The sequence below is a fragment of the Kogia breviceps genome, chromosome 5, assembly GCF_026419965.1.
Source record: "Kogia breviceps isolate mKogBre1 chromosome 5, mKogBre1 haplotype 1, whole genome shotgun sequence".
Lineage (NCBI taxonomy): Eukaryota > Metazoa > Chordata > Mammalia > Artiodactyla > Physeteridae > Kogia > Kogia breviceps.
In genome coordinates, this window is record NC_081314.1 from 3,858,892 (window position 1) to 3,879,562 (window position 20,671).

General features: G+C 40.2%; 1 protein-coding gene across 1 annotated transcript in view; it reads left to right on the top strand.

Moving 5' to 3' along the window:
- The window catches only part of IGSF10 (immunoglobulin superfamily member 10), a 51,405-nt gene that overhangs the window by 6,939 nt on the left and 23,795 nt on the right, over window positions 1-20,671 (top strand). Inside the window, exons 5-6 of the mRNA XM_059064187.2 lie at window positions 262-652; window positions 16,279-20,577. Coding sequence (XP_058920170.1) covers window positions 262-652; window positions 16,279-20,577 — 4,690 coding nt within the window. The remainder of the gene's footprint in view (window positions 1-261; window positions 653-16,278; window positions 20,578-20,671) is intronic.

A 20,671-nucleotide genomic window follows, 5' to 3' on the forward strand; every position in this document is an offset into this window, starting at 1 on the left:
GAATCTTTTAAAATGAACCATAATATCAGTATTATACCTTAAAATTATAGCAGTAATTCCTCAATATCATAAACTGTTCATGAATATTCTAATTTCCCTGATGTTCTCATACTTGATTTGCAACTGGTTTGTTTGAATTAGGATCCAAACAAGGTACACACACTGCATTGGATTAATCTCAACGTATGTTTTATTATGGATATGATTTTCCTTTTTGTGATAATTCCTTTGATAAAATAAGTGTGTTCTTTTTACTCTTAGGTCTTAAAAATGAGCTATAACAAAGTTCGAAAACTTCAGAAGGACACTTTCTATGGTCTCAGGAGCTTGACACGGTTGCATATAGACCACAACAATATCGAGTTTATAAACCCAGAGGTCTTTTATGGACTCACCTCTCTCCGGCTGGTGCACTTGGAAGGCAACCAGCTCACTAAGCTTCATCCAGATACATTTGTCTCTTTGTGCTACCTCCGGATATTTAAAACATCTTTCATTAAGTACCTATACTTGTCTGATAACTTTCTGAGCTCCATCCCTCAAGAGATGGTCACCTATATGCCTGATCTGGAAAGCCTTTATCTTCATGGGAATCCCTGGACCTGCGATTGTCATTTGAAATGGTTGTCTGACTGGATACGGGAGAAGCCAGGTACCTAGACTGTTTCTTTCTTTGTCCTAATTCAGTAGAAGAAATCTGCCTGGAGGTGTTTCACCAGTAAGTAGGGAGTGCCAAGGTAATTTAGCTGGAAAGAAAATGAAAGCTCAATAATAATCCAATGAGAATGAACTCTCTTAATTCATTAATGACTAATGTTTCATTAGTTCAGGTCAACTATCCAATCATCACTCCTGGCTTTTAGCAAGATTGGGAAATAAGAATGTATTGTGTGTTACTCTTCCCTACTTACCACAAGGCATAAAAGCCCTTCCCTCTTCTTACCTTCCCTTCAGTCATTCGATCAATACATATGTTTTGGAGTTCTATTCAAGGCCCCGTGCCCAGTGATGCAACTACCAAGAGCACTGTCTCTGCTCTAACTACACTTCTGGTGGGACACAGATAAGCAGACAATCAGAGTGTAAGACATGCTTTGATGGGGAAGGTAGAACTTACCAAGAAGAGGGCAAGATCCATTCAGTCACTGAGTAGTTACTGTAAACTGATTACGTACAAGAGGCCACAGAGAAGATAGGGATCCAAAAGTGAACAGAACTGATTAAGGTCCCTGCCTTCATGGAGCTTACATTCTTGTTGGGGAAAATGGACAAACAACTAATTGCACTATTGTTAAAATCTGATTAATCATTTCAGTTAATCAAGTCCTTAGGTAATGACTGAAAGGAGTCCATTGATTTTGGCATCAAATGGGTGGTTGGTTACTTTGGAAAGATCGATGAGAGCTGGATTGCTGTGGGGGGGGGCGCGGGGGGAGGCAGGGCCACAGTGGACTCTGGAGAGGTTTGGCTTGAGGTGAGGGAGGACTGGTGGCCGCCAGATGGAAATGTGCCATCACTCAGGACTCTGAGCATCAGAGAGACCTGAGCATGTTGAAGGTGAGACGAGATTGTTGAGCAGGAGAAGGTAGCAACGTTGCAGAAGGAGCAGATCATCAACGGAGCAAGTCCCCTGAGATGACTGGAGGGCAAGAGACCCAGCCATAGGGGAGGGAAGTTCCTTAGGAGGTAGGAGAGAGACGACTAGATTGGCACAGAGGCGAGTTCCTGGGTCTAGTGGAGGAGAGTAAGAAAGTTCTTATCTGATGGCTTTTCCTTCTTCGTGACGTTGTAGGAGAGGTGGCTGAGGGGAGGGTGCTAGGAAGGGGTCGAGGTCAGAAGCTTGAGAAAAGTGGGAAAAGTTTGAAGTTGCTGTGGTGAAGTATATATATATATATATATATATATATAGTGTGTATATATACAGTGTGTGTATATATATAGAGATACACAATCGTATGTATATATGTATGTATATATATATGTAGTCAGTCAATATAATTAGTTAAAAAGTGAACTCCTTTAGGCCAATAGACACCACCTTTGCTCTTCAAGAGTTTGCAGTCTTGTAGGTAAGTACGATGAACACATAAAAAGATAATAAGGCTATGGGTGAAAAACATCAAAATGTTTATATTGAAGATTTAGTTCTGTAGGAGCCAGAGTCAGTAAGTTACTTCTGCCTTGACTAAAATGGAGGAAAATGGTGCTGGGGCACCAAAGGTATACGGAAAGGACAGGAAGCAATAATAGGGAGCAAGCAGAAAGGTAACATATACTCAGTCTGTGTTTGACGTTGTGCTCGATGCTTTCTATTTAATCCTCACAATAATCCTCAATTTACAGATGAAGAAACTGAGGCTTAGAAAAGCTGGGTATCTTGAGCTAGTCATTTAGACTCTTTTATGCATCAGTTTTCTCACCTGTAATATAGGGATAATAATAATTGGAAAAAATAATTAAAATAATACAAATAAAGTGCTTTAGCACAACATATGACACAAAGTAAGCACTCAACAAACGTGAAGTATTATCATGATTTTCATTGCCACCCAGCTCACACAGCTAGAAAGTAGAAAAGTAGAAACTGAAAAGTCCAGACCTTTTTCTGTAATGTATTTGGGATGGAGAAACTGCTTTGTACATAAAAACAGATAGGATAAGTCTCATGAAGAGGGCAGTGAACAGCCCAGTTTGCCTGGCATGCAGTCAGTAGAGACTGGCAAGGTATTTTGGCTTTTCTTTTTAATTGAAGTAGAGTTGATTTGAATTGTCGTGTTAGTTTCTGGTGTACAGCAAAGTGATTCAGTTATATCTATATCTATATCTATATCTATATCTATATATATATATATATCTCCTTTTTCATATTCTTTTCTATTAGAGTTTATTATAAGATATTGAATATTGTTCCTTCTGCTATATGGTAGGACTTTGTTGTTTATTTTATATGTAGTATTGTATCTGTTAATCCCAAACACCTAATTTATATACCCCCTTTCCCCTTTGGTAACCATAAGCTTGTTTTCTAAGTCTGTGGGTCTGCTTCTGTTTTGTAAATAAGTTCATTTGTGTCATATTTTAGATTATCCACATATAAGTGATATAATATGGTATTTGTCTTTCTCTGAGTTACTTTGCTTAGTATAATCTCTAGGTCCATCCATGTTGTTGCAAATGGCATTATTTCATTCTTTTTTATGGCTGAATAATATTCCATTGTGTATATATATTTACCACATCTTCTTTATCCATTCATCTGTCAATGGACATGTCTTGGCTACTGTAAAAAGTGCTGCTATGAACATTGGGGTGCACATACCTTTTTGAATTACAGTTTTCTCCAGATATATGCCCAGGAGTGGGAATGCTGGATCATATGGTAACTGTTTTAAGTTTTTTTAAGGAATCTCCAGTTTGTTTTCCATACTGGCTGCACCAACTACAACAGTGTATGTAGGAGGGTTCCCTTTTCTCTTCACCTTCTCTAGTATTTATTATTTATAGACTGTATTGAACCCAACTGTGGGGAGTGCTGAATGCCAGACTAAATTTTTTTTATTTTATCCTATCGACAAAAGGGAGATTTTACAGTGGAAGATTTGAACACAGGGTTTCCCAATGAAATGCGTTTTAGGGATGGCCAATCTGTGAGCAGTGGAGAGGACGGACCTGGGGAAGGGGGTGAAGTGGGAACCCAACTAGGAAGTGCTCATGGTGTTTAGCGTCTGGGGAATGAGAAATTGAATTATGAGGTGACCACACCTGAAAGTAGCTTCACAGATACCTAACAGGCAGTAGGGACTGAGCGGGGGTTTCCCAATACTTTCTAATTCTGTGGAGAAATAAGGGAGAATGAGGAATGAGAAAGAACTGCTGGATTTTCATGTGGTTGCTAGCTGGACTACAGGGAGAGGATGGTGAGCAAATGGGGAAACTCATCTGAGAAAGGTAGAAGTGAAAGAAGAAATAAGATTTTGCCCATAGGGAGAAGTGATTCTGTGTTCAGTTCCTACAAAGTGTTAAACCTACTTGCCATTTTGTTAGTTACATGCTCTGGTGATAAAATCAGGCTAATATATATGGTTAGCAGCTAACATTTCATCAGGTGGAGTATGCCACTGACTGTTAGATATCCAGTTATTTTACATACTAAAGAATTTTTTAAATGACCTAATAGAGCCCGGGAATTGCCAAACGAGAGCCCACAGGCCAATTCCAGCTCTGTACAAGCTTTCGTAAGTAGTTTTATTGGAACACAGTCACGCCCAGTTCTTTACATATCATCTACGGCTGCTTTGGTGCTATGGTGGCAGAGTCGAGCCATTTTATCAGAGACCTCTGGTCCACAAAATGTTAAAATCTTCACTGTCTGGCCCTTTACATAAAAAGTTTGCTGACCCTGGCCTGGAGAACAAAGCCCAAGCTCGTTGGCCCATCATACCAGGTCTTCCCAGCATGCTCCTTGCTGGGTCTCAGCCTCATCTCCTTCCTTTCCAGCTCTCATCCCAGACACACTACACACTGTTGTACCCCAGCCACAAACTGCTCAGCAGTTATCCCTACTAGGAAGGGGTGTTGCCTTTCCTATGTCTAATTTATCTATCTCTATCTCCTAGAAAGTGCCTAGAACATAGTACTCAGTTTTTGTTAAGATTTTATCAATTAAATAGCCATTTGGATGGTGAATACAACTGAGTCCACCAGCCACCTGTGGTCTTTTTTTAAAAATTGGACTATAGTTGTTTTACTATGTTGTGTTAGTTTCAAGTGTACAGCAAAGTGATTCAGTTATACATATACATGTACCTATTCTTTTTCAAATTCTTTTCCCATTTAGGTTATTACAGAATATTCAGCATAGTTCCCTGTGCTACACTGTAGGTCCTTGTTGGTTATGTACTTTATATACAGTAGTATGTATATGTCAATCCCAAACTCCCAATTTATCTCTCCACCCCACCTTTCAGCTTTGGTAACCATAAGTTTGTTTTCTATGTCTGTGAGTCTGTTTCTGTTTTGTAAATAAGTTCATCTGTATCATTTTTTTTAGATTCTGCATATAAATGATAACATGATATTTGTCTTTCTCTGTCTGACTTACTTCACTTAGTATTATACTCTCCATGTACATCCATCTTGCTGCAAATGGCATTATTTCATTCTTTTCAATGGCTGAGTATTATTCCATTGTATATATGTACCACATATTCTTTATCCATTCATCTGTCAATGGATATTTAGGTTGCTTCCATGTCTTGTCTATTGTAATGAACATTGGGGTGCATGTATCCTTTCTAACCATAGTTTCCTCTGGATATATGCCCGGGAGTGGGACTGCTGGATCATCTGGTAGCTCTATTTTTAGTTTTTTAAGGAACCTCCATACTGTTTTCCATAGTGACTGTACCAATTTATATTCCCATCAACAGTGTAGGAGTGTTCCCTTTTCTCCACACCCTCTCCAGCATTTATTGTTTGTAGACTTTTTGATGATGGCCATTCTGACTGGTGTGAGGTGATATCTCATTGTAGTTTTGATTTGCATTTCTCTAATAATTAGCGATATTCAGCATCTTTTCATGTGCCTCTTGGCCATCTATATATCTTCTTTGGGGAAATGTCTATTTAGGTCTTCTGCCCATTTTTTGTTTTATTGGGTTTGTTTTTATGATATTGAGTTACATGAGCTGTTTGTAAATTTTGTAAAGATTAACGCCTTATCAGTCTCATCATTTGCAAATATTTTCTCTCATTCTGTGGATTGTCTTTTTGTTTATGGTTTCCTTTGCTGTGCAAAAGCTTTTGAGTTTAATTAGGTCCCATTTGTTTACTTTTGTTTTTATTTTCATTACTCTAGGACATGGATCCAAAAAGATATTGCTGTGATTTATGTCAGAGTGTTCTGCCTATGTTTTCCTCTATTGAGTTTTATAGTACTCAGTCTTATGTTTAGGTCTTTAATTCACTTTATTTTTGTGTATGGTGTTAGAAAGTGTTCTAATTTCATTCTTTTACATGTAGCTGTCCAGTTTTTCCAGAACCATTTATTGAAGAGTCTTTTCTCCATTGTATAGTCTTGCCTCTTTTGTCATAGATTAATTGACCACCGGTGCATGGGTTTATTTCTGGGCTTTCTATCCTGTTCCATTGATGTTTCATGTTCTGTGCCAGTACCATCCTGTTTTGATGACTGTGGCTTTGCAGTATAGTCTGAAGTCAGGGATCCTGATTCCTCCAGCTCTGTTTCTCTTCCTTAAGATTGCTTTGGCTATTTGGAGCCTTTTGTGTCTCCATACAAACTTTAAACTTTTTTTGTTCTAGTTCTGTGAAAAATGCCATTGGTAATTTTATAGGGATTGTTATTTAATAGGGATTGCATTGAATCTATAGATTGGCTTGGGTAGTATAGTCATTTTGACAATACAGTAAGTTCCCTACATATGAGCCTTCAAGTTGTGAACTTTCAAAGATTCGAACGTGCATTGAAGGCCTGATGGAATTGGAGGACCAGAGAAAGGATGAAGAGAGACAAGAGGAAGAAGAAGTAACTGAAGAACTGAAGAGATTCACAGTGCAGGAGATGGCAAGGGGATTTTATTTATTTGAGGAGGCACTGTTAGTTTTTGAGGCACAGGATCTGAATGTAGAATGGTACACGAAGGTTGCAGCACCCATTCAGGATGCAATCCAGTGCTACCATTATCATCTATGATGAGAAAAAAAGAGCTACTACCCAGACATCACTGGATCGTTTTTTTTCAATAGGGTAGATAGAGTTGAATCCAGCAAGGAACCAGAACCTGTGCCATCAATGTCAAGCCTGAGTGAAATTGCAGCTTGCCCTCTATACTATTGATGACGATCCTTCAGCTCTACCATCTCCCACCTCCTCTTCCTCCGCCAGTCAGTAACTCTTCTTGCCTATTCACTCAATGCCAGCCCCTGTATGCCAGCTGTTGTACTATGCTGTTGTGCTTTTCAAGGTACTGTACTGTAAGATTAAAAATGTTTTATTTTTTGTGTTTGTTTTTTATGTATTAGTTGTGTGAAAAGTATTATAAACCTATTACTGTACAGTACTATATAGCCGATTGTGTCAGTTGAGTACCTAGGCTAACTTCGTTGGACTTATGAACATGCTTTTGGAATGGAACTCGTTCGTATGTAGGGGACCTACTGTATTGATTCTTCCAATCGAAGAACATGGTATATTTTTCCATCTGTTTGTGCCATCTTCCATTTCTTTTATCAGCATCTTATAGTTTTTGGAGTACAGTTCTTTTGCCTCCTTAGGTAGGTTTATCCCTAGGTATTTTATTCTTCTTGATGCGATGGTAAATCCGATTGTTTCTTTAATTTTTCTTTCTGATTTTTCATTGTTAGTGTATAGAAGTGCAACAGGTTTCTGAGTATTAATTTTGTATCCTGCAACTTTACTGAATTCATTGATGAGCTCTAGTATTTTCCGGTAGCACCTTTAGGATTTTCTATGTATAGTATCAAGTCATCAGCAAACAGTGACAGTTTTAATTTTTCCAATTTGGATTCCTTTTATTTATTTTTCTTCTCTGATTGCCGTGGCTAGGACTTCCAAAACTATGTTGAATAAAAGTGGCAAGAGTGGACATCCTTGTCTTCTTCCTGATCTTAGAGAAAATGCTTTCAGCTTTTCACCATTGAGTACGATGTTGGCTGTAGGTTTGTCATAGATGGCCTTTATTATATTGAGGTATGTTCCCTCTGTGCCCACTTTCTAAAGAGTTCTCACCATAAATCGGTGTTGAATTTTGTCACAAGCTTTTTCTGAATCTATTGAGATGATCATATAGTTTTTATTCTTCAATTTGTTAATGTGATGTATCACACTGAATGATTTGCAGATATTGAAAAAATCCTTGCATCCCTGGGATATATCCCACTTGATAGTGGTGAATGATCCTTTTAATGTATTTTAGGATTCGGTTTGCTAGTATTTTGTTGAGGATTTTTCCATCTATGTTCATCAGTGATATTGGTCTGTAATTTTCTTTCTTTCTTTTTTTTTTTTTTTGTGGTATCCTTGTACGATTCAGGGTGAAGGGGGGGCCTCATAGAATGAGTTTGGGAGTTTCCATTCCTATGCGATTTTTTGGAAGAGTTTGAAAAGGATAGGTGTTAACTCTTCTCTAAATGTTTGATAGAATTTGCCTGTGAAGCCATCTGGTCATGGACTTTTGTTTGTTGGGAATTTTAAAATTACAATTTTAGTACTTGTGATTGGTCTATTCATATTTTCTGTTTCTTCCTGGTCAGTCTTGGGAGATTGTATCCTTCTAAGAATTTGTCCATTTCTTCTAGATTGTCCATTTTATTGGCATATAGTTGTTTGTATTGACAGTAGTCTGTTAGGAGCCTTTGCATTTCTGTGGTGTCCATTGTAACTTCTTGCTTTTCATTACTGATTTTATTGATTTGAGTCCTCTCCCTTTTTTTCTTGATGAATCTGGCTAAAGGTTTATCAGTTTTGTCTATCTTTTCAAAGAACTGACTTTGTTCCATTGATCTTTTCTATTGTTTTCTTCATCTCTATTTCATTTATTTCTGCTCTGATCTTTTTTTCTTTTTAATTTACTGGCTTTTTTTGAATTTTTGAATTTTATTTATTTATTTTTTTATACAGCAGGTTCTTACTAGTCATCCATTTTATACACATCAGTGTATACATGTCAATCCCAATCTCCCAATTCATCACACCCCCACCTCCACCCCCCACCACTTACCCCCCTTGGTGTCCATACGTTCTCTACATCTGTGTCTCAATTTCTGCCCTGCAAACTGGTTCATCTGTACCATTTTTCTAGGTTCCACATATATGTGCTAATGTACGATATTTGTGTTTCTCTTTCTGACTTACTTCACTCTGTATGACAGTCTCTAGATCCATCCATGTCTCTACAAATGACCCAATTTCATTCCTTTTTATGGCTAATATTCCATTGTATACATGTACCACATCTTCTTTATCCATTTGTCTGTCGATGGGCATTTAGGTTGCTTCCATGACCTGGCTATTGTAAATAGTGCTGCAATGAACATTGGGGTGCATGTGTCTTTTTGAACTATAGTTTTCTCTGGGTATATGCCGAGTAGCGGGATTGCTGGGTCATATGGTAATTCTACTTTAGTGTTTTAAGGAATCTCCATACTGTTCTCCATAATGGCTGTATCAATTTACATTCCCAACAGCAGTGCAAGAGGGTTTCCTTTTCTCCACACCCTCTCCAACATTTGCTGTTTGTAGATTTTTCTGATGATGCCCGTTCTAATTGGTGTGAGGTGATAGTCCAGCCGTGGCTAGGACTTCCAAAACTATGTTGAATAATAGTGTTGAGAGTGGACATCCTTGTCTTGTTCCTGATCTTAGAGGAAATGCTTTCAGTTTTTCACCATTGAGAATGATGTTTGCTGTGGGTTTGTCGTATATGACCTTTATTATGTTGAGGTAGGACCCTCTGTGCCCACTTTCTGGAGAGTTTATCATAAATAGGTGTTGAATTTTGTCAAAAGCTTTATCTGCATCTTTTGAGATGATCATATGGTTTTTATTCTTCAGTTTGTTAATATGGTGTATCACATTGATTGATTTGCATATATTGAAGAATCCTTGCATCCCTGGGATAAATCCCGCTTGGTCATGGTGTATGATCCTTCTAATGTGTTGTTGGATTCTGTTTGCTAGTATTTTGTTGAGGATTTTTGCATCTATGTTCATCAGTGATTTTGGCCTGTAATTTTCTTTTTTTGTAGTATCTTTGTCTGGTTTTGGTATCAGGGTGATGGTGGCCTCATAGAATGAGTTTGGCAGTGTTCCTCCCTCTGCTATCTTTTGGAAGAGTTTGAGAAGAATAGGTGTTAGCTTTTCTCTAAATGTTTGATAGAATTCACCTGTGAAGGCATCTGGTCCTGAACTTTTGTTTGTTGGAAGTTTTTATTTTTTATTTTTATTTTTTTGTGGTACGCGGGCCTCTCACTGCTGTGGCCTCCACCGCCATGGAGCACAGGCTCTGTACGCGCAGGCCAGTGGCCATGGCTCATGGGCCCAGCCGCTCTGCAGCATGCAGGATCCTCCTGGACCGGGGCACAAATCTGAGTCCCCTGCATTGCCAGGCGGACTCTCAACCACTGTGCCACCAGGGAAGCCCCTTGTTGGAAGATTTTAAATCACAGTTTCAGTTTCATTACTTGTGATTGGTCTGTTCATATTTTCTATTTCTTCCTGGTTCAGTCTTGGAAGGTTATACTTTTCTAAGAATTTGTCCATTTCTTCCAGGTTGTCCATTGTATTGGCATAGAGTTGCTTGTAGTAGTCTCTTAGGATGCTTTGTATTTCTGCAGTGTCTGTTGTAACTTCTCCTTTTTCATTTCTAATTTTATTGATTTGAGTCCTCTCCCTCTTTTTCTTGATGAGTCTGGCTAATGGTTTATCAATTTTGTTTATCTTCTCAAAGAACTAGCTTTTAGTTTTATTGATCTTTGCTATTGTTTTCTTTGTTTCTATTTCATTTATTTCTGCTCTGATCTTTATGATTTCTTTCCTTCTGCTAACTTTGGCTTGTGTTTGTTCTTCTTTCTCTAGTTCCTTTAGGTGTAAGGTTAGATTGTTTGTTTGAGATTTTTCTTGTTTCTTGAGGTAGGCTTGTATAGCTATAAACTTCCCTCTTAGAACTGCTTTTGCTGCATCCCGTAGGGTTTGGATCATTGTGTTTTCATTGTCATTTGTCTCTAGGTATTTTTTGATTTCCTCTTTGATTTCTTCAGTGATCTCTTGGTTATTTAGTAATGTATTGTTAGGCTCCATGTGTTTTTACGTTTTTTTCCCTGTAATTGATTTCTAATCCCATAGCGTTGTGGTCAGAAAAGATGCTTGATATGATTTCAATTTTCTAAAATTTACTGAGGCTAGACTTGTGACCCAAGATGTGATCAATCCTGGAGAACGTTCTGTGCACAGTTGAGAGGAAAGTGTAATCTGCTGTTTTTAGATAGAATGTCCTATAAATATCAATTAAATCTATCTGGTCTATTGTGTCATTTAAAGCTGTCTTTCCTTATTAATTTTCTGTTTGGATAATCTGTTCATTGGTGTAAGTGAGGTGTTAAAGTCCCCCACTATTATTGTGTTACTGTTGATTTCCTCTTTTAGATCTGTTAGCAGTTGCCTTATGTATTGAGCTGCTCCTATGTTGGGTGCATATATATTTATAATTGTTATATCTTCTTCCTGGATTGATCCCTAGATCATTATGTACTGTCCTTCCTTGTCTCTTGTAACATTCTTTATTTTAAAGTCTATTTTTATCTAATATGAGTCTTGCTACTCCAGCTTTCTTTTGATTTCCATTTGCATGGGTTATCTTTTTCCATCCCCTCACTTTCCATCTGTATGTGTCCCTAGGTCTGAAGTGGGTCTCTTGTAGACAGCATATATATGGGTCTTGTTTTTGTATCCATTCAGCAAGCCTGTGTCTTTTGGCTGGAGCATTTAATCCATTCACGTTTAAGGTAATGATCGATATGTGTGTTCCTATTACCATTTTCTTAATTGTTTTGGGTTTATTTTTGTAGGTCCTTCTCTTATCTTGTGTTTCTCACTTTGAGAAGTTCCTTTAGCATTTGTTGTAGAGCTGGTTTGGTGGTGCTGAATTCTCTTAGCTTTTACTTGTCTGTAAAGCTTTTGATTTCTCCATCGAATCTGAATGAGATCCTTGCTGGGGAGAGTAATCTTGGTCGTAGGTTCTTTTCTTTCATCACTTCAAGTATATCATGCCGGGCTTCCCTGGTGGTGCAGTGGTTGAGAATCCGCCTGCCGATGCAGGGGACACGGGTTCGTGCCCCGGTCCGGGAAGATCCCACATGCCGCGAAGTGGCTGGGCCCGTGAGCCATGGCCGCTGAGCCTGCGCGTCCGGAGCCTGTGCTCCGCAATGGGAGCGGCCACAACAGTGACAGGCCCGCATATCACAAAAAAAAAAAAAAAAAAAAAAAAAAAAATTATATCATGCCACTCCCTTCTGGCTTGTAGAGTTTCTGCTGAGAAATCAACTGTTAACCTTATGGGAGTTCCTTTGTATATTATTTGTCATTTTTCCCTTGCTGCTTTCAATTATTTCTCTCTCTTTCTTTCTTTCTTTTTTTTCTTTTTTTTTTTTTTTTTTTTTTTGCAGTACGCAGGCCTCTCACTGTTGTGGCCTCTCCCGTTGCGGAGCAGAGGCTGGCTCCAGACAGGCAGGCTCAGTGGCCATGGCTCACGGGCCTAGCTGCTCCACAGCATGTGGGATCTTCCCAGACTGGGGCATGAACCCGCATCTCCTGCATCGGCAGGCAGACTCTCAACCAGTGTGCCACCAGGGAAGCCCTCAATAATTTTTGCCAATTTGATTACTATGTTTCTTGGCGTGTTTCTCCTTGGTTTTATCCTGGGACTCTCTGCACTTCCTGGACTTGGGTGGCTATTTCCTTTCCCATATTAGGGAAGTTTTCGACTACAATCTCTTCAAATATTTTCTTGGGTCCTTTCTCTCTCTCTTCTCCTTCTGGGACCCCTATAATGCGAATGTTGTTGTGTTTAATGTTGTCCCGGGGTCTCTGAGGTTGTCTTCATTTCTTTTCATTCTTTTTTCTTTATTCTGTTTTGTGGCAGCGAATTCCACCATTCTGTCTTCCAGGTCACTTATCCGTTTTTCTGCCTCAGTTATTCTGCTATTAATTCCTTCTAGTGTTTTTTTCATTTCAGTTATTGTATTATTCATCTCTGTTTGTTTGTTCTTTAATTCTTTTAGGTCTTTGTTAAACATTTCTTGCATCTTCTCGATCTTTGACTCCATTCTTTTTCCGAGGTCCTGGATCATCTTCACTATCATTATTCTGATTCTTTTTCTGGAAGATGGCCTATCTCCACTTCATTTAGTTGTTTTTCTGGGGTTTTATTTTGTTCCTTCATCTGATACATAGCCCTCTGCCTTTTCATCTTGTCTGTCTTTCTGCGAATGTGGTTTTTGTTCCACAGGCTGCAGGATTGTAGTTCTTCTTGCTTCTGCTGTCTGCCCTCTCTGTTCTGATCTGTATGATTTCTTTCCTTCTACTAACTTTGGGTTTTGTTTGTTCTTCTTTCTCTAGTTGCTTTAGGTGTAAAGTTAGGTTTTTTATTTGGGATTTTTCTTGTTTCCTAAGATTGTATTGCTATAAACGTCCCTCTTAGAACTGCTTTTGCTGCATCCTATAGGTTTTGGATCATTGTACTTTTGTTTTAATTTGTCTCTAGGTATTTTTTATTTCCTCAGTGATCCATTGGTTGTTTAGTAGCATATTGTGTAGCCTCCAGCTGTTTGTGTTTTTTACATTTTTTTTCTTGTTGTCGATTTCTAATCTCATAGTGTTGTGGGAGTAAAAGATACTTGATACTGTTTCAATTTCCTTAAATGTACCAAGGCTTGCTTTGTAGCCCAGCATGTGATCAGTCCTGGAGAATGTTCCATGTACACTTGAGAGGAATGTGTATTCTGCCACTTTTGGATGGAATGCTCTATAAATATCAGTTAAGTCCATCTGGTGTAACGTGTCATTTAAGGCCTGTGTTTCCTTATTGATTTTGTCTGAATGATCTGTCCATTGATGAAAGTGGGGTGTTAAATTCCCCCACTATTATTGTGTTATATATATTCATTCATTATATATAATTAGCCAAACCCATTAGTGCTAACATTTCTTGGTCGTGTCTAAACAATCAAGTGTTCTCCTTTGACTGAGATGCCTTAATGATCATTCTGTGAGACTCATGAGTCAGTCACATCAACTTCTGCTTTGACATTTTTTCCATCTATTCCAGGAGACTGACAGTTTCTCATACCTTCAGTTGCCTCACTTGGCAGTCCTTCTGCACATATCTCAGTAGTTAAATGTAACACAGCTTCATCTATTTTGGGGCATCCTCCATTCTTGGGTTCCACAAAGCTCTAGGTGCTGCTTTTCTATGAAATATGGGTTTGTGGCCATTTCTCTGACAAACACTTATTTCACAAATATTAAATTTATGTCCTTCTGTTTCCAGGCCTTTCTATATGCATAATAACTTCTTATTGTAATGCCAGGCATAGTGTTATCTTAATAGAAGCCTTTTAAGTGGCAAACAATATACGTTAATACCAACAGTGCATGTAGCTCAATTGAAGAGAAAACAATATATGTAAATATCAACAGCTATAACAGTATGTGTGTGTGTGCAAGCAGTGGTAGCTATATCAAGACTGCCAGCTGGTCAGCTGCTACTGTAAAACACCTTCAGTTGTAAGACACATCTCAATTTATAAGCTAAAATGTGGAAGAAATGTGGTCTTAGAATTAGGGTGCCCTTCCTTCCTTCCTGTAATCTTTCCTGACCATCCCTTTGCCAGGGTTGGGACACACAGATCAACAAGTAATGGGCTTACAGTCTTGTGGGAAGACAGACAACTAGACAAGTCTTTCTACTAGTGGGCAATGAGGGCTATGATAGGAGAAGTGGAAGGTACCAGGAGAACAAAAAGAAGAGAGCCCACCCAGAAGTAGCACTCTCCTGGCTGGGTAATGAAGGAGGTAAGTAGTTAGGCAGTGACAGAAGAGGGCCTATCAGACAGCAAGTGTACTGGAAGTAGGAGGGACAACATAAGCCTGAACTTGATAGGGCATGGCAGAGTTGAGGAATGGAAAGCATTTCTGTGTGAATGGAACTGAGTGTGGTGGAGAGAATGTAAATGACACGATCAGATTTGCAACTGAGGTAAAACACCTGATGTCCAGGGCCGAGCAGTAATCAAACCAAGATGGGATCATAATTCTTTGATGAGGTTTAATTAAGCCAGAAGTCTGCCATGTTTTTTTGCTATAGCAGGGTTTGAGCCCAGGGTACTGGGAAGTAGGTAAAAGGTCACAGCTGTTGGTAAGTGGGTGGTTGAGAAGAGCCTCTTATGAGTGCTCAAAGAGGTTTGCAGGCTTGCCAGCTACCTCATCTGTGTAAGTTAGGACTTTAAATTTTAATGAAGAATGCTGAGTAGCCAGATATATGTGGCATTGCCTGTAACATTGAAGTACACACTGAAGGGTTTGGAGTCATTGGTCAAAGAGATTTTCTCAAGCCTTTGAGAGGAATCATGCACACATGGGAAGGTGATTTGACCCTGTCCGGCCACTCTGTCAAGTGATACCTTCTAAGAAGTACAATGCTTCTTTTAAAAGCTGTATCTAATGCATGATATGGAACAGCATGGAAGTCCCTGGCTGTATTTTGTAGGAGGTAAAACTCCATACCTCTTATCAAGTATTGCAGTGACCAGCCGTTTTAAATAAGCTCACCAGAGCTGTATTTTTAAATGACCCAGGTACGTGATATCTGAATACCTGAAAGAGGAGGTTTCTATGATCCGCAAAGGCTTAGGGTGGTCCAAGAGCTATAAGATTTTTCAGGCTTCTGACTTCACCAAAATGTGTCCTTTAATGGGCTGCTCCCTTGCTTGGGCACAGTGTTCCTCTCTCCCCATTAAACTTGATCCTCCTCCACTGAGTCTACCTCAGTTACCAAAGTCATACTGTGTCTTCCTTCACTCTTCTTCTTAATCACCCTCTCTGTTCAACCATATCCTCACCTCTTATTGATTGGTTCTACCGACTTCATTATCTCCTGCAACCATCTCGTTTTCTCCATTCCTACTGCAGCCAAGCTAGACCACACCAAGACACCTTGTAATTCACTCATTGTTCTTTTTGGTAGTGGACAGAAACTTGGATTCTTAATGATATCCAAGGACTTATAAATGGTAATTTATCAAACAGGTTATCATTTAAAGGACAGTGAAGGTCTCTGAGTCTTAAAACATTAAAATGGGGAAACAGAACTAAATAATAAATAAGTTAATAAAAAGCGACAAACATAAGCATAGCATTTTGCTTCCCTAGATAAGGAAACTATTTATTCAACTAATATTTACTGAGTACCAAATATATATATCAGGTGCTTTATAGGCATGGGAAATATAGCAGTGAACAAGACAGACAAAATCCTTGTGCCTATGGATATGATATTGTGGCAGGGTATATAGACAATTTGTTTTCAGAAATCAATCCAAAGACAAAACCCACAAAAATGACAAAATACGAAAATTTCTGAATTGTTGTTTTAAATTCTAGCAAAAGCTACTTATTCAAAATGTTTAAATGTTAATTCATAAAGAAGCCACAACTGGCAATAATTCAATTGTCATTTTTTCTAGATATAATAAAATGCAAAAAAGACAGAAGTCCCTCCAGTCCTCAGCAATGTCCACACTGCATGAACCCCAGGACCTCTAAAGGCAGGCCCTTAGTTATGGTCCCAGCTGCAGCTTTCCTGTGTGCCAAGCCAACCATTGACCCCTCCCTGAAATTGAAGAGCCTGACTATTCTGGAAGATAGTGTTTCTGTGTCCATCTCTCCCCAAGATTTCATGGCACCCTTCGGCTCCCTGACTTTGAATATGACAGACCAGTCTGGAAATGAAGCTAACGTGATCTGCAGTATCCAAAAGCCCTCAACAACATCATCCACTGCATTGACTGCAGAGAATGACTACGTCATGCTAAATGCATCATTTTCAACATTTCTGGTGTGTAACATAGATTACAGTCACATTCAGCCAGTGTGGAAAGTGCTGGCTTTGTACAGTGACTCTCCTCTGATCCTAGAAAGGAGCCACTTGCTCACTGAAACACCACAACTCTGCTACAAATATAAACAGGTGGTACTGAAGCCTGAAGACATCTTTACCAACATCGAGGCTGATCTCAGAGCAGATCCCTCTTGGTTAATGCAAGACCAAATTTCCTTGCAGCTAAACAGAGTTGCCACCACACTCAGTACATTGCAGATCCAGTACTCCAGTGATGCCCAAGTCACTTTACCAAGGGCAGAGATGAAGCCAGAGAAACACAAATGGACCATGATTTCCAGGGATAACAATACTAAGCAGGAACGCACTGTTTTGGTCGGTGAGACCATTGACCTAGATTGCCGCAGCCAAGGAGACCCTCCCCCACGACTGGAGTGGCTTCTAGCTGATGGAAGTAAAGTGAGAGCCCCTTATGTTAGTGAGGATGGACGAATCCTGATAGACAAAAGTGGAAAACTGGAACTCCAGATGGCTGATAGTTTTGACACAGGCATATACCACTGCATAAGCACCAATTACGACGATGCAGATATTCTCACCTATAGGATTACCGTGGTAGAGCCCTACATAGAGGCTTATCAGGAAAATGGAGCTCGTCATATAGTTTCCATTGGTGAAACACTTGACCTTCCATGCCATTCTACGGGTATCCCAGATGCCTCTGTCAGCTGGGTTCTTCCAGGAAACACTGTGCTCCATCAGTCCTCAAGAGATAAGCAAATTCTTAACAATGGCACGTTAAGAATATTACAGGTGACTCAAAAAGACCAGGGTCATTATCGTTGTGTAGCAGCCAACCCATCAGGGATCGATTTTTTAATTAACAAAGTTTCAGTCAAAATAAAAGGACAACAGCCAGTGGAGCATAATGTAGAAACAGATGGATCTGGGTTTGATGAGCCCAATTCCATTGCTCAGCTTAAGGACCCACCAGCTGCACAACCCCCCACATCTGCTCTAGTGAGGGCTGAGGCTGGAAAACGAGTCTCAATCACAAGTAAGAATCCTAAGCATGGGGTGTTAATAGCCCAGCAGCGTGGAGATGCGACCAACCGACGTTTCAGAGAGCACAGGAGGCAGTTCCCTCCCTCTGCCCCGAGAATTGACCCACAACACTGGGCAGCACTACTGGAGAAAGCGAAAAAGATTATGCCAGAGAAGCGAGAAAATACCATGACAAAGCCGCCTCCACCGGGCACCCAACTCCTGGAAATACCTGGTGAGGAAGTAGGCTCATCAGGCATGCTCCCTCCAGATGGGGAATTTGTGGTCCTGGCGACTAAAGCGCCCAGTGTTCTGGCAAGGACAGTGACTGCTGATTCCAGAAAATCATCTGATAGCCCTGTGACAAGTATAACTGCTGGCGCCCAAGTCTCCCCAATTGTGAGTCCACAGATACTACTGCCTGAAACACCAAGAGGTTTCAAACCATCTACTACTATTAAAACTAAAGCCATGTCAACGAATATGAACGCAACCACATCAAGCAAAATGCAAGGCACAACCAACCGAAATTTACCTACTATCTTTCCTCTACTACCTGAAGCAAGTCAATTTCAGGATGCTGACGACATGGAGAGAAAAAGAGAACATTTGCAAAGTGCACCCCCAGTAACAGCGGGGGCTACTACAATCAAAGATGTCCATATCAAAATTCCGGGCAGTGCTAACAGCAAAGCTGATGTATTTTTAGGATCAGTAAATGCCATGAATAGTCATCAGACGTCTGTAATAGGAGTCAGCGAACCCTGGAGCCACCATTCCCATTCTCACGTTACTCAAAAACCTAACACCTCTAAGCTCCCTTCGGACCCATACACTACTGTTCATTCTCAGTTACACATTCCTGGAAGTAGTACATTTAACACTCCACTGTCCAGACACTTTGGAAGACGGAGGAAAATTTGGAGCAGGGGGCGAACTCCAATTTTCCGACAGCATGGACACAGCTTTGTGAGGCCAACACTCAGAGGTTCTTCTGCAGAAAGAACCACTGCATTGTCAGCCACAGAGCACAATGTGGAATGCCCATCCTGTTCTCCCAGAGAAACACTCACCACTGCTGCAGCAGCATTGCCTTTTCCAAGGTCTTCCCCCATCACCCTCCCTGAAGCTAGAATTGCCAGAGTCATAGCAGAAGAATCTACAACTCTAGTCCACAATCCATCATTACTATTTGAGAAAAAACCAAATGTAGATGTTGAGAAAACAACACCGACAATAAAATATTTCAGTGCTGAAAGTACCCAAGCGACTCCAACTTGTGCAGTTATGACTCATGCGACAAATATTAGTGACCCAAGCGTGTCTAAAGCCAGTGAGGCTAAAAGAGATTCAGTGATTGTATCGCCACTTCCAGGTCCCACCATCAAGCCACCTATGCCTACTACTATAGCCATTACAAGATTTTCAAGGAGGAAAATTCCCTGGCATCATATCTTTGTAAATAACCATATCCAAAAAGAAAAGCTAAAGAATCAGCAAAAATTTGGTTCACAAAAAAGCACAGACTTGGTGCTTCCTAAAATATCTCCTGCTTTACCCACAGATAAAGTTTCCCCCTTCCATTTCACAACACTCTCAGCAAGTGTGATGCAAATTCCATCCGTACCATCAGCTACAACTCACCACAGTACCACTAAAACACACAGTCGTATAAGTCTCCCAACAATGAAGGAGCTGCCCTTCACACCTGTTTACCCTACACCTCCTAGTAGCTCAAGCAAAGAATCAAGTACAGATTTCATATCACTGCAAACATCCATGTTGACAACCACTCCTACTGCCCCTGCATCTAACATTATCAACAAAGCCCAAATAGCCAGACCCAGGGCACGAAAAGTACAAAGAATAAAGAAGCCTCAAAAGAACAGGAATGACCCAAATAACTCTCCCAGCCAGATTTCTGGCTTCATTACACCCACCACTGTGACACTTCCTGTTCTAACAGCAGCTGAAACTTCAACCAAACCCAGTGTCTCTGCTGTCACTCGTTCTCTTCTAGAAAACATAAAAGAAATTTCAAGCACAATTGGTTGTCATCCAAGAACCTGTAATCTGACAGATGTCCTTGAAGAACCACCCCAGAAGAGCAGTCAGACTTGGAAGAGCACAGCTGCTTCTGAAACCGCTTTGCCCAGCAAACTACGCCAGAGTGCCACCACTAGGAGCACAGTCCTTAGACACTCAACCGCGCCACCCTTCCTGAGCGCTGGTGCCACTCCAATGCCAATTCCTACCTCCCCTCCCCTGAGTAACCAAAGTGCGGCTGCTGACAATATGGCGACTCCCATTGTCGGGGTGATGCCAAGTAAAATGGTCAAGTCACATGAATCCTCAAAGCACGATGCACATCCACAGCGATCAGCGGTAACATCTCCCCAGACTCACCCAAATGCCAAGCTCACAATTGCCATCACCCACTTTATCTACTCCAATCTGTTACGTGCTACTTCTATGCCAGCACTAACAACAGCTAAATCACAGAATTCTCGGTTGACTCCCTCTCCCCGGTCAGAAAACCACTTTCGGCACAAGTCACACCCAGAAATGGCTGAAAAGGTCAAAAAGCCAGTAGTGAGCATACGGCCCGCTCCAGATCTGCCAGAGGACACCACTCATGCTTCAAATTGGGACATACAGAAGAATGCAATGAACAGTAGCTTCGATAAGACACCCATTCAAAAAATAACAACTTCCAAATCCCTCCCCTTTGATTCTTTATCTAGGAACATACCTGAAAGGCCCAGAATAGTTGGAGGAAGAGCGGCAAGTTTTACCGTTCCAGCTAACTCAGACGCCTTTCTTCCTTGTGAGGCTGTTGGGAATCCCATGCCTACTATCCACTGGACCAGAGTCTCATCAGGTATTTGAAACTGTCTCTTTACGCTTCATCTTCTTTAGTTACAAAGCAAGGAAAACACTGTGTTATGTTTCAGGGTTATGTATCCAAATAATCA